The sequence below is a fragment of the Gobius niger genome, assembly GCF_951799975.1.
Source record: "Gobius niger genome assembly, chromosome: 1".
Classification (NCBI taxonomy): Eukaryota; Metazoa; Chordata; class Actinopteri; order Gobiiformes; family Gobiidae; genus Gobius; species Gobius niger.
In genome coordinates, this window is record NC_136852.1 from 6,245,175 (window position 1) to 6,259,340 (window position 14,166).

At 41.1% G+C, this 14,166-nt stretch overlaps 1 protein-coding gene across 3 annotated transcripts in view; it reads right to left on the reverse strand.

Annotated features, from left to right (window-relative positions):
* LOC306976655 (cell adhesion molecule 2-like) overlaps window positions 1–14,166 on the reverse strand; it is a 375,121-nt gene that overhangs the window by 79,850 nt on the left and 281,105 nt on the right. For all 3 annotated transcript variants that reach the window (XM_079574665.1, XM_079574664.1, XM_079574663.1), the window contains one exon: window positions 9,968–10,117. In XM_079574665.1, the coding sequence (XP_079430791.1) occupies window positions 9,968–10,117 (150 nt within the window). The remainder of the gene's footprint in view (window positions 1–9,967; window positions 10,118–14,166) is intronic.

A 14,166-nucleotide genomic window follows, 5' to 3' on the forward strand; every position in this document is an offset into this window, starting at 1 on the left:
TGTATTGTTTCGTTTTTTTTTCATTGTTTTAATGTTTGTGCAGTCCTGTGAGGCAACTCCTGTTGTGATATTGGGCTATACAAAACAATTGACTGACAGGGATAATACACATTAATTTACATTTTGGAGAATGTGTCAGCATTAGCTGCAGAACTAGTTTTCAAATGTTGTCTCTGGGCAAATTGTATTGTGCCGACAACAACTGGAGTGTGCATTATAAAGCTTTTAAAATGAACAAAAGGCATGGCCAAATAAACTTTGGAGCTTTAGAAGTAGAAAGTATTATATCTATCTTTCAAACATAGTGGGATAAAAGTAATAAGTTCTCTATAGAAATACTACCCCTCCTGGAACCGCCACCTTAACGTGGTGGAGGGGTTTGAGCACCCGAATGATCCTGGATCCTGTTGTCGGGGGCTTCGTGCCACTGGTAGGGTCTCCCAGGGCAAACAGGTCCTAGGTGACGGGTCAGAAGCCCCTTATGAGAGACCAACAGGCCCGGTTAGAACCATGAGGCCATCCTTCTGTGGACCCACCACCTGCAGGAGGAACCATAAGGGGCTGGTGCAATGTGATCACGACCCGGCAACGGACAAGTGGGATGGATGGATAGAAATACTTTTCTCAAGTAAAGCACAGATCACAAAAAAACTCCACTTCAATGCAGTAAGTCGTAGAAAGTCATTTGTTGCTGACCACTCCCGAGTACTGACATTTGAAAGTAATATTACTAAAGCTGGGGACACACTACGTACTTGAGCAATTTGAGTTTTCCCATCCGACAAGCCTTTCTCGCAAACAATTCTTTATTGTGGCGCTCCTCGTGATAATAATAATAATAATGCATTGGTTTTATATAGCGCTTTCTGGACACTCAAAGGCACTTTACATTGCACTTTTCGTTCACTCCATACTCGGTGGTGGTAAGCTACTATTGTAGCCACAGCTGGCCTGGGGTAGACTGACGGAAGCGAGGCAACCAGTCTGTGCCATCGGCCCCTCCGACCACCACCACTCAGTCACTCACTACATTCGCTAGGCTTCCTGGTGTTCCCAAACGGTCTCCCATCCAAGTCCTGCCAGGCCCTTCCCTGCTCAGCTTCCAAGGTCTCACAGTGGAACAAGTAACTTTCATTTTTACTTAATTGAGAGTACTTCATTAATATTCCGTATGATAAAACTACTTAAAGATGTACTGTAGTAGTAGTAACTAGCGATAGCAGCTGTGGTAGTACTGGCAGTAACCCGTTTCTTGGCACCGGCTTCAAACACATTTCGGATGCTCAGATGTGCGCGAGACACTTAAGGCTTTGTCATTGGGATTCTGGAAAGGCACCACAAATTTCCTCTCTCCTTGACGGTAATAGCTACAGCTCTTCGGGGCTTTTTTTTTTCTTCCCTCTCTCCTTCATCTTCTTATTTGTCTGTCCTGAATTAAAATGGAACAAATTATAGCGAGGGCAAAGATCAGATTTTGTCATACTTTATAGCCCGTAGCCGTCAGAGTGAATGGATATAACAGGGATTGGGTGGTTTTTGTAGCGCGTCTTCGTTGCGCTTTGGAGGGATTCGAAAGGTCACTTTAGTAGCTTTTCTTCAGGGTCGGTTTTGTATTAAAGTCTAAACAAATCCGGGAGAATGTCCTTGCCTGCGCGGGTTCACTTTAGAGGAAGTTGGATCAAAACTTTGGATTTTTTTCACAGGTGAAGCAGATGGTGTTTTTTTTTTGTGATTGCGTGAATGAGCTGGCAGGAGGATTCCCACATTTACACAATGAAAGCAGCACTGATTTTTGATATTAAACAACCTGCATAATGTGTTCCTCGTGTTCCTGTGTGCATTTGTTTGACTTTGACTGTAGGCAATAGGACAGACATGTTCAAATGCTCCAAACATTGTGTCAATTTCTTTAAAAATGTGACCCCCATCCCCTCCATATAAGAGGTTCACAAACTTTATGGGCCACAACCCTTCAGTATCACTAGATCAACAACTCTGGACTGCCCACTGTATAATGTAATTGTAAGCATTTAAATAATGTCATGTTCAAAATACTGTGTTTACTAAGTAGCTCTTGCCCCTAGAGGCCATAAGCGCCACTGCAGGTGTCGTAGCAAGTTGCGGTTTTTTACTCATTAATTGTCCGTGAGAGTAAATACTACGCTGACAGAAAAGACAAAGGGACAGAGGGATATTGTACATCCAATTACACAATGGAGATCATTTCTTTCACTCAAACTCAAAACAATACTGTTTAAGTGGTGCTAGCCCGCAGTTAGCTTTACTTGCTAGCCTGTTAGCTTCTTCTTCATGATTCCATTAGTGTGTATTGCGCCTCCGACCCGTAGCAGGGAAAGTTGCAAGGGGTTTTTCTGGCCAGGGGGAGATGAGAGACCCCCCAATCATCCCATTTACACTTGTGTTACCCGCTACGAAAGGATGTATTATGGTAAACAAGTTACTTAGTTCTTCTTTAAAAGATATTGTCTGCTAATCATCTCACGGCCCCCACCTCAGAGCAGTGTTAATTTTGTCATCTAAAATATTTCGTCATGATATTAAGTCAAAGGGATATTTATTGCCGACTAAAATTGTACTAAAATGAAATTAAAGATTTTTTATAAGATTAAAACTATGACTAAATAAAAGTGAAAAGAAGAGATTAAAATCATCCAAACTTCCGATGACAGTTTTAAAGAGCCTCATATCATTTAAATTTCCTGCCAAAGGAAGAGCCCTGAGCTCTGTTCATGTGAGAGAAACTCCATGAAGCAGAGGACCTTTATTAAAGGGACTATGCGGAGTTTAAAAATGTTCAAACTAAATATTTTCCTCCCCCTGCATGTTCCAGTAATGTCCTAGAATGAGCTCAGACCTGTCACTCAAAATGGTGTTACTTTGGGCCGAATTGCCGTCATGCGCGAGCTTAATATAGAACCTGCAGTTACGCTAAAGACCTGAGGTGGCAGTAGTGAGTATAAAATGGCCAACTTGTATCTAGTCTCTTTAATGATTATTGTATTACTAATGCGAAGTAATGCAAATGTAATTTTAGTCGACTAAAACTAAATTCAAACATGTTGTCACTGCCTTGATCCCGTGATCGACGAGGGTTCCCGACCCCCCCTTTGGGAACCCCTGCCCTATATCAGAGATGGGCAGACCCCATCTCAAAGTGTGAAGAACACCAATATTTTCACTAGCACAGAGAAAGTAAGTAAATAGAGAAAGTAATGTATATGTTTCTATTTGGTTGCTTTTATGTATATGTTTTGGCAGATGACAGTCTATTTGAGAATTGTACTAGTTTAAAAAGCCCCAAAATGTGACTGATTGAAACTTGTCCACCTGGTAAGCTCAAAAAGTGTGATCCGTTCCAAAAAGTGCACCCACCTGGTCTAAATATACATATACACTGAATGAGAGAGTGAATGGGTGACTGGTTCCTTACTGTAAAGCGCTTTGGGCCTGATAAAGGTATAAAAGCGTAATAATAAGATAATATAAGTTGAGTCCTTTTACCATACAGTACATATGATAACACCATCATCAATTGCACAAAGTATTGGGGCTAACATGGCCTCCTATACTGTATTTGACGAAAAAATTGGCCTGTGATCAAGTAAACCCCGACAGTAGGGGCTGGTTACTTCTGTAGTACCAGTTTGCAAATGCCGGCTATACTTTCCCTGAGGCTAAAAACTATTCATATTACCACTACTACCACCTCACAAAGTAAAATGTTCAAAGTTGTCTTTCTGAGCTGTCAAACTTGCATTTCCTGCTGACACACAATGGCACGGTGCCACCGAGACATTCGGAGGACAACAGCTTGTCCCACTCTCGGCCAATCTACAGTTAGCAAGACTGGACCCAAAGATAACATACGGCTCCATTTCACATATTTCTCTGGCATTCAGAGGAACAACAACAACAAACGGATGATGAAGGACATTTGCGGGCATTTGCCAAGCAATTAACTGCGCGTTTGGCACAGCGGGCATGTCTTCCCAGGTGTCACCCCCTTCCCCATATTCCGCAAATTGAGTTGTTCCATCGGCGCCCATTGCTCCCGATGGCTGCGCAGTCGTCAGTGTAGCAACGCCAACCTTTTCATTTGGACATAGAGAACACTTGGAACCCTTGAGCTGAGTGGAGCCCATTCATTTTTCCGTCGCGTAATATCAATGGCCGCCCCGATGAAAGTGAAAAGCTCATATTAAATTGACTGCATTTACGTGATTGGTGCCAATTACACAAATAACATCACTGCGTTTAGCCCGAGATCACATTTAAACTAGTGGCACTTGTGAGTTTTAAGAAGAAATGAGGGCTTGCATCTGTCTCATTCAGCCAAGTTCATCTTATCCTTTTCGTAAGTCGTGAAGAACCAGAATCTTTTTATGCATTTAAACGGTTTCCTGAAATTGAGCCATTAATTCTGTTTCATCCTTTCCTGTGTACCATTTACTGGGTTGTTATCTGTGAGCTGTTAAAGGCACGAGTTTAACCAAATTGAAATCTCTCCAAAATTTAAAAAAAAGTTAGTGAAAAACCGGCCTCGGACTGAACTTTTTGAGTGGTTGAAATGAGTTTCCTCTGCATGGTGGCGGCTGGGCGCGCTCAGAGAGACTGGGTGAGGAGTTCAGTCAGCCGGGAGGAGCTCAAAGTAGAGTCTCTGCTCCTTTATGTCAATAGGAGTCAGCTGAGGAGGGTCCAGCGTCTGTCTCTGATGTGTGTCAGGCAGAGAGGAGCCTCCAGGGGAGACCGAGAACACGCTAGAGGGACTAAGTCTCTCAGTTGGCCTGGGAGGAGATGGAGGAAATGAGCTCGAGCAGGGAGGTCTGGGTGACTCTGCTGAGACTGCTGCCTCCATGACACCCAACCCTGGAGAGAACTAAAGCGTAGTTCATTAAAGACTGTCGGGGTTTATGCTTTTGCGGTACTTAGGGGGAGACGGGGTACTACTACAATAACGCAACGTCCAACATGAAAAAAATGCATCCGATTTAGTGTAAAATTGACATTATTAAACCATCTTAGCTTAAAGCAGTACTAACTAACTCCTAGAGGCCATAAGCGCCACTGCAGGTGCCGTAGCATGTTGTGGTTTTATACACATTAATTGTCCGTGAGAGTAAATACTACACTGACAGAAAAGACAAAGGGAGAGAGGGATATTGTTCATCCAATTACACAATGGAGATTTTTTTCACTCAAACTTGGCTGTAAATACTGTTTAAGTGGCGCTAGCCCGCAGTTAGCTTTGCCCCTTTAGCCTGTTAGCTTCTTCTTCGTGATTCCATAAGTGTGTATTGCACCTCCAACCCGGAGGCAGCGAAGTTGCAATTGTGGTTTTCTGGCCAGAGACACCAGGGGGAGATGAAACACCCCCTAATCATCCCATTAACCCTTGTATTACCCCCACAGGGACTATGGAAAGGGTTTGTTAAGGTAAACAAGTTACTTAGCACTGCTTTAAATCAGGGAGACTTGACGCATTTTCTCCAGTTCGGCTTTACCCAAATCTAAAAGCTTCTCGACTGGAGAGCAACAGAGTAAAACCTCATTTGAAAGAAAAATTGTAACTTTTTTGTCTGTGTTGTTTGGCACGGTTTTGTCACACTATTACAACACTGTTTTCATTTCACTTTTGTCTCATTTTTGTTTTTGTTGCTTTTCTGGCATGTTCTTTTGCTCTTTAGTTGCTGTTTTTTGTCACACATACAGATATGCAGTTGCATATTTAACATACGGTAATCCTGCAGGCTTTCTAGTGGCTACAGCGTATACCTGCGTATCACATAAACTACACCAATGCAAAAATCCCAACTTAGCCTTGTTTTCCCCTTCGTATAACATAGAATAATGTATGTGTATGAAAAAATAACCTCAGGCCTCGAGCCACAAATGTGCGCCAATATTTAGTCTTATTAAATCAGCTTGTGCTACCATCTGCATCAGCTGGTAAACAAATAAGAGGTTCTTAAAGGTGAAAATAAAAGTTAAATTTCATGTTCCGCCTGAGAATTTCAAAGCGTTGTAGCATTGTGCTTCTGTTTGATGCTTGGAACACTGAAAAACTTCTTTGTAATGCTAACTAGCGAACTTTCTACAGTAAAATTGGATGCTATAACTCAACATTTATGGCATCTTCAAATAAAATTTTCGGTAACACTTTACATTACGGGCCGGTAGGTGCATGGTACTTACAGTGGTAGTTACAGTGGTACGTACGGTGGTACTTACATGGTAATCACAGAGGTAATTCTAGGTAATTACAGTGGTACTAATGGTGGTAATGACAGTGGTAATTACAGTGGTACTTACAATGGTACTTACAGTGGTAATTACAGTGGTAATTCTAGGTGCTTATTGTGGTACTTAAAGGATACTATAGTGAGAATTACAAGGTATGTACTGCGATACTTCTAATCTAGATACAGTGGTAACTCTTAGTAATGAAGGTTGCTACTTTCCTACAAATCCAATCCAAGCCAATCCTAGAAATTACTTCTGTACGTAGAAGTACCACATTTACTACCTATGAATTGCTGATGTAGTATCCTTGAATTACCAATAAGTACCATAGATGTATCACTGTAAGTACTAGAAACACTCAAAGTACCAAAGTAAATAGAAGTACAACCTTCATTACTAAGAGTTACGACTGTATCTCTTAGTAATGAGAGATACAGTGATAACTCTGTGTCTCCCTGACCCTAATCCTAACCCCTAACCCTAATTATTTACCTCTTTTAGTACCACAATAAGTACCTAGAATTACCACTGTAACTACAACTGTAAGTACCATAATAAGTACCACTGTCATTACTAGTAATTTTCACTGTAAGTACCACGGACTTACCGGCCCGTAATGTAAAGTGTTTCCGAATTTTCTCATGATGAGGAGTAAAAATCTAGTAATATGTGCAGATCAGTTGCATGTAACACTAAACTTTACATCAAAACAATGGTTTGTAGTTGTAGAGCCACACATGCACACGTTTGTATATCTATATTTATCTCTTGTGTGTCTAAGTGCCAATGTTTGTCCACTCACAAAACTCTTCCCTGTGTCTTTTCGGCCTCCTCCTGGTCGTCGCAGAGAGCTTATCGTTAATCATTGTAGTTACACGGTATTGCAACAGCCCGTTTCCTCTTAGCGCTGACGTACTAACATCAATACAAATCTAGGGCAGCTAAAATGCTAATTAGCGATCGTCTGACTGAATCCATGAGCGGTAAACAAGTGTTGCAACAATGCCACATGTTGTATTTAGAGCCGTCGGAAAATCCAAATCCAAAGTCAAAACGGGGACGAGAGCACTTTCCTTATCGTGTCTTGACTTTTTTTATAATGCAGCGCTGCAGGCACACACGAAGCATTGTGCGTTTAATAAAGAAAACTCGGAACATGAATGAAATCTGGCCCAGACGCTTTTATCATTAGCGTATTGGCCATGAGGAGTCGCTGCTATCTTTCATCTGGAAATGTCATCTATTTTTGGAGCAGGATGTCGAGCTAAAACGTAAGAACCCTATGTTTGGTGATGAAATGAAGGATTGGTCAGTGTAGTGCCATCAGTGAGGAGACCGTTCACTTGTTAACTGCCTACTGTCTGCAGAAGAGGTAGTTAAAGGTAGGGAATCATAGTAATGTGTTTCAAATACTCATAACACTGGTTTACAATGAATTTGGTTAGACAATTTTGATGTGTTGAATCCAAAAATCACGCTGGTTTTGATAAATCTGGTCAATGTTTTACCCCTTGACCAAATCTTTCCCAAGGGTATCGTCTTTCTAATGTCTTCCGTCCTGGTGCCTGCTGTCCACAATTAGGAGAGACGGGGGTTGGTTTGAACATATTTTGCATTTGTGCGGATATACTGAAACTACTAAAATACTGCAATCCCCAATATGAAAAAAATGCATCCGATTTAGTAGAAAATTGACACCATTTTCGCTTAAAGCAGTACTAAGTAACTCATGCCCCTAGAGGCTATAAGCGGCACTGCAGGTGTCGTAGCATGTTACGTTTTTTACTCATTAATTGTCCGTGAGAGTAAATACTACGCTGACAGAAAAGACAAATTGACAGAGGGACATTGTACATTCAATTACACAATGGAGATAATTTTATTCACTCAAATGTGGCTGTCAATACAGTTTAAGTGGCGCTAGCCCGCAGTTAGCTTTGCCCGTTAGCCTGTTAGCTTCTTCTTCGTGATTCCATTAGTGTATTGCGCCTCCGGGTCGGAGCAGGAAAGTTGCAAGGGTGGTTTTCTGGTTGGGGAATCATCCCATCAACGCTTGTATTAGCCCCAGAGAGACAACGGAAAGGATTTATTAAGGTTAACAAGTAACTTAGTACTGCTTGAACACAATAAAAAAGCGACAAAGAGCATGACTACAGTGGGATGAAAAAGAAACAAAAAAGCCACAAAAATGTGATGAAAAAAAAATTACAGGAAAAAAAGCAATGAAAATGCAACAAAAAAGCCACAAGAGCCACAAAAAGACGATGAAAAAGCAACAACAAAAATACGACACAAAAACTATGAAAACAAAGACAGAAATCGCGACTCAACAAAAATGTGACAAAAACGTGGCGACAAACAAGTTGCGGTGAGTTTCTTAGGTCTAAGCTTTCAAATGAGGCGTTACACTGGCCTACAGGCTGTAAGCTTCAGTTGAGAAGCTTTAAGATTTGGCTCGATTAAAGGAATAGGTTATTCCATACTGAGATAAGTTCTTACCTGAGCTTAGATGAGTAGATGTGTACCTGGCTGGTCTTTACACGTGAGCTTAGTCAGGCAAAAACACCGAACATGTTATTAGCCTTAAGCCTCTTTTCGTCTCCTCATGGACCCAAAGGGGAGTGTTAGCATCGACCAAGCTTTTCCACGCTTTCCCTATTTTAATATGGTCATGTCGATTTTCTAAGCGTATAAAAAGTGCTCCTATTGTACAATATAGATACAGACGGCATCTCGTTATAGAAGGGGGCGTGGCTTCGCCGAGCGGGAAAACAGAAACTTTAAGGAAACACAATTTTTCACTCTTTGTAGCCGTTTTCTGGTGAATTCTAAACTTATTTATTAAATACAAATTAGGTCAAGTCTAAATCGGGTCCATATGAATATTTTTCCACAGCAGATTGTTCAATAGAAGTGAAAAAACAGCAGTCGTAGCTAGTGCAAGCTATCCGTTAGCATTAGCACGATGCTAACATGTAGCATCATTCTAGCATTCTCTGTTATTTATGTATTTTTGGGCTGTTAATCCACTTTGCTTCTCTCCATGTGTGTCTTTATTCAGTAGAAAGCTATATCAATAATTCAGCATTTGTTAAAGTGTTTTTTGAATAAATAGAGAAAGTTATTTTTCTCCGAATTGTTTTCCCTCTTGTTTTCAAACATGACCAAATATAGGCGATTCTGTATCTATAGTACCCCTCCATAGCTCAGTATGGAAAAACAGTGGTCTATTCCTTTAAGACGGAGGGTAGAGGTTTATAAATGTTAAATAGTCACATTTATATAGCGCCTTTCTACCTGCTTATAGAGCGCTTTACATCAAGGAACCAGTCACCCATTCACACACCAGTGTACGCAGACACTGGAGGCGAGGTGAAGTGTCTTGCCCAAAGGCACAATGGCAGTGTGCAGTTAAACTTTTCAAATTGACCTTAAAACAACATAGAACTGGTTTCCACACAAGCCAAAGAACGCCATCCTGCACTCCTGTAGTGGTCAGCCTGCACTTGCCGAGTAAAAACACAATCATTTCATAGCCAGCCTCCAGTTTTCAACATGTTCATATCTATTCTTGACTCAAAAGGCAAAAACACGAGAGAAGAAACCCCTCTCTGATCTCTAACAAGCAGCAAATCCAGCAGCAACACTATCCGAGGCCAAACAGACGTCACTGCCGCCTGTGGAGACTGACGGGGGGTAAACTCACCCTTCTTGTCCCCGAAGAAGAGTGTCTGCTGCGCCGGGTTCGACCACTGGAGGGAGGTGTTGTCGTTGTACTCCACTCGGCAGGTCATGTTCACCGCGCTGCCCTCCACCACCGTCATGTTCTGCGTGATGGGGAACTGGCCCTGGCCTCCTGCGGGGGAGAGGGGGACATAAACGGGAGAGGGTGAGACGGGTAGAGGAGGGGGGGGTCAAGGTGGACGTTACGGTACGCGGCGACGGCTGAGTTATGGTAATGCCCCGGTCAGACCTGCCATATGTGCGCTGTCATCATCGCATCAGATTACATGGACGTGCGTGCAGAGCAGGAGGACAGAGATGCGGCTTCACCGTGCGGTCTGTATCAAGGCAGTGCAAGGTTTATGGATGCTGTGAGGGTGTGATGCTCATGGCCAAATTAGATTATTCGAGATCAATGACACTGCGGATGAAAAGGTCAACAAAGAATTACAGATATAAATTTGAAACTGTGGAGCAGGGGTGTCCAAACCTTTTTCATTCAGGGCTGCATATTGATACAGAGGGCCGCGGATTTAAACTCTTCTGTAACCCTTTTTTAACTTATTTAACTTGTTTGTTTTTAAGACTGTCTTTTATGTTTTATGAGTGAATGTTTGACAGTGCACTTGCGTCTGTCGTGAACCATGTGAAGTTTTGTCTCTAATGTCCTCCATTGTGGAAGTAAATGCCTAAAATAAATGAAATTAAAAGTACGTTTGCAGAGTTTAACCCATACCTCACACTTTATTTAGGCTGGGAACCTTAAAACCAGCTCTTTCCCACGATAAAATGTTCGTTTTTGAGGTGTTGCTTGTGTAACTTGCACTGTAAACCCGAACAAGTTCACTGAACTCAAAACCTTGGTGGAAACTCAATTACCAAAGGAATTTAGTTAATGTTTTAAAATGTTTACGTTAAAACCAACTTATAAGTTACAGGTTCAGTGGACTAATCCAAACTTGTTCTTTTAAGTTTAGTATACTTATAATGTATTGCTTTTTTCTTTTTTCTTTTGACCATTTCAACCTAAAATGTTAAAGTTCAGCCGACTCATTACATTATCTTTTTCCAGGTGAATTCAATAATAATATTAATGCTCGTTTTTGAGGTGTGACTTGTGTAACTTGCACTGTAAACCTGAATAAGTTCGCTGAACTCAAAACCTTTGTGGAAACTCCATTACGACAGAAATTTTGAGTTAATGTTTTAAAATGTTTACGTCGTAACCAACTTAGTTCAGTGGACTAATCCAAAAAAGTTTAGTATACTTATAATGTATTACTTTTATTTATTTATTTTTTTGACAATTTGAACTCAACATTTTAAAGTTCAGCCGATTCAATACATTAACTTTTCCTGACAACTTCAACCTAAAATGTAAAAGTTTAGCAGGCTCATTGCACTTACTTCTGCCTGTAAATTTTAACCTAACATTATAAACTTCAGCTGGCTCATAACATTATCTTTTACCTGTCAATTTCAACCGAAAATGTTAAAGGGACTATACAGAGTTTAAAAATGTTAAAATGTGGTATGTTCCTCCCCTTACGTGTTCCAGCCATGTCCTAAAGTGTAGAATGAGCTCAGACCTGTTCACCACAACTGCTTCTTAAATCCTGCACTGTCACTCAAAAAGGTGTTGATTCGGGTCCGAAGAGCTTAATATAGAACCTGCAGTTACACGTACGACCTGAGGTGGCAGCAGTGAGCATACAATGGTCAACTTGCATCTAGCCCCTTTAAACTTCAGCCGACTCATTACATTATCTTTTTCCAGGTGAATTCCACCAATAATTTATAAGTTCAGCAGACTCCACATACACAAAAAAACGACCAATAATCAACTTCAAATACAAAAACATCTAAGCATTCAAGACCCTGGATATGATATAATGACATTTATTAAAAACCTTTAGGACCTACATTACAGTTCAACAATGCAACTTTAGCACATATTGCACAGAGATTTCACTTTCACGATGTGTGCCAATCCAACAAGAAGGCACCCCTGCTGTAGTACTGATCTAAATGCAAAGGGGGAAAGGTTTTGCAGTGCGCGGTAGTGCTTTGGAAATCCTCTTTGCACCACATGCACAGACTCAACACTGGGGCTGGGCCGACACGAGCACTCTAACAATACTCCGCTTATGATACCAATACCTGAACGAGAATTTTGTTAATACCTATACTCAAATATTAGTCATGACAACCATTAAAACAGGATATTTGTTCTGACCCTGCATTAGTTGTTTGGCATATTCTGCCCCTAGTGGCCAAGATAATTATGTAAGTAGCTCCAGCAGCCAGAGAGCACATGGCAGCACCGGTGAGAGGTCTTTCTTCAATCCGACACCATCTGTGGTTGCGTCTGCGTGCGGCATCGGCTATATATATATATTTCTTTCCCATTATTGTTTGATATATGTTTTATGGTGGAATATCTTATCATTTGTTACATTTTCTGTAGTTTGTGGCTACGGTAGAAGTCTGAATCTGCCTTTTTATTCCGTTGACACTGGCTAGAAGAGTGAAGGACAGCATAATAATGTTAATTTATTTCACAAAAAGACTATTACATACATGTGTGACCTCACTTCTTTTTTTTTTTAATGAAGAACACGGTTTATATGGTTTTATACAGGGCGCTGAAACGCACCCGTCATCCAATTTCCAACTCAATATTACACTCAATTACTTCTTTTGCCATGAGCCGCTCTGACAAACCAAGTACTTCTCTCACACAATGGAAGGTTTCACCCTCCCGCCGTGAACTCTTGCCGGATCTAATTGGCACTGCGGCCTAATTAAAGGTAGTCATGTCGGGCGGTCCGGTCGCCAGCTCCAGCCGGGTGGCAAATTGACACGTAATCCTGGGGAGTGCGGGTGCCGGTCCGCGCCGCCGCTCTGCCCCCGAAAAGTGGCTCGTCGCCGGGCAGCGGACGTCCAAATGAGCCCTAATCAGCCAGCCATGTTGGATCTGGCCTGCTCTCACTCCACACTTGCACCTAAGTCCGTCTAATTATTCCGGCAAAGTTTCATGCCGCGGCGGCGCTTTATTAAGTGAATTATGCCAGGTTTGGGGAACAGAGGGATCATTTGTTATAAGAAGAGAAGAGTTAAGAGGTAATGAAAAAATAATGTGACCAGACTTTTATATTAAGAGGTGTAGTTTGGAATATTTTGAGTGGCTGTCACGGGGGTTGGAGTGGTCAAAAACTGCTCTTATAAGAGAACCGGCGCTGATAATGAGTGGAAAAACAATGGGAGAGAAGTGAACATTTTGGCAAAATTGGAAAAAAAGGAACACAATGTGGTTTCATTACACAATGAAGTAGGTGGGCCTCTTTTTTTAATTTATTTTAAGTCAACATTAGGTTTGAATCAACTTCCTTGAAGAGTAAACACTATAAATCAGTTGGTATGGCTTTATATTGAGGGGTGCTCATTAAACATGAATAAGGTATTCATAAGCATTAGTCGTGAGCATTAGTAATCTGTTTAGGGCAGCCATTCTCAAAGACCAGGACATGGCGGTCGCCTTATTGATCGCCTAATAATAATCATTTACTCTATTCTAAGGAATTTGTAATTATTCTACTATTCTACAGCTAAAATTACATGAAAAACAACATCTATAATGACTGCAGCTAAATACAGATGACATTTATTATTGAAGAGGAATAACCCCTTGAGATGAATCTTGTTTTTTTAATTTTAGTTTTTCTGTAAGTGTTTCCCAACAAGGAGTAGTCGAGAACCTAGAAGGGGTACTTGGAACTATTTTAGATTGGAAAAAAAGGGGGAAACTGATAGGAAAAAGCTATATATTTTGCAGTTAAATGTGTACTTTTGGGAGAATTTTATGTTTATTTTTAGCATAGTCTTTTCACTTACTTCTAAGGGATGGCTTTCTAAATAAACTGAAACACCCTTGAGGGAGAGGGTAGGGGGTACATGTACTGTTGTAGACAAGCTGCAGGTGTAGTAGCATGTTACGGTTTTTTACTCAGTAATCGTCCGTGAGAGTAAATACTACGCTGTCAGAAAATACAAAGGGAGAGAGGGATATTGTACATCCAATAACACCAATGCAGATAATTTTTTTTCACTCAAACTTGGCTGTAAATACTGCTTAAGTAGCGCTAGCCCACAGTTAGCTTTGCCCGTTAGCCTGCTTTGTTA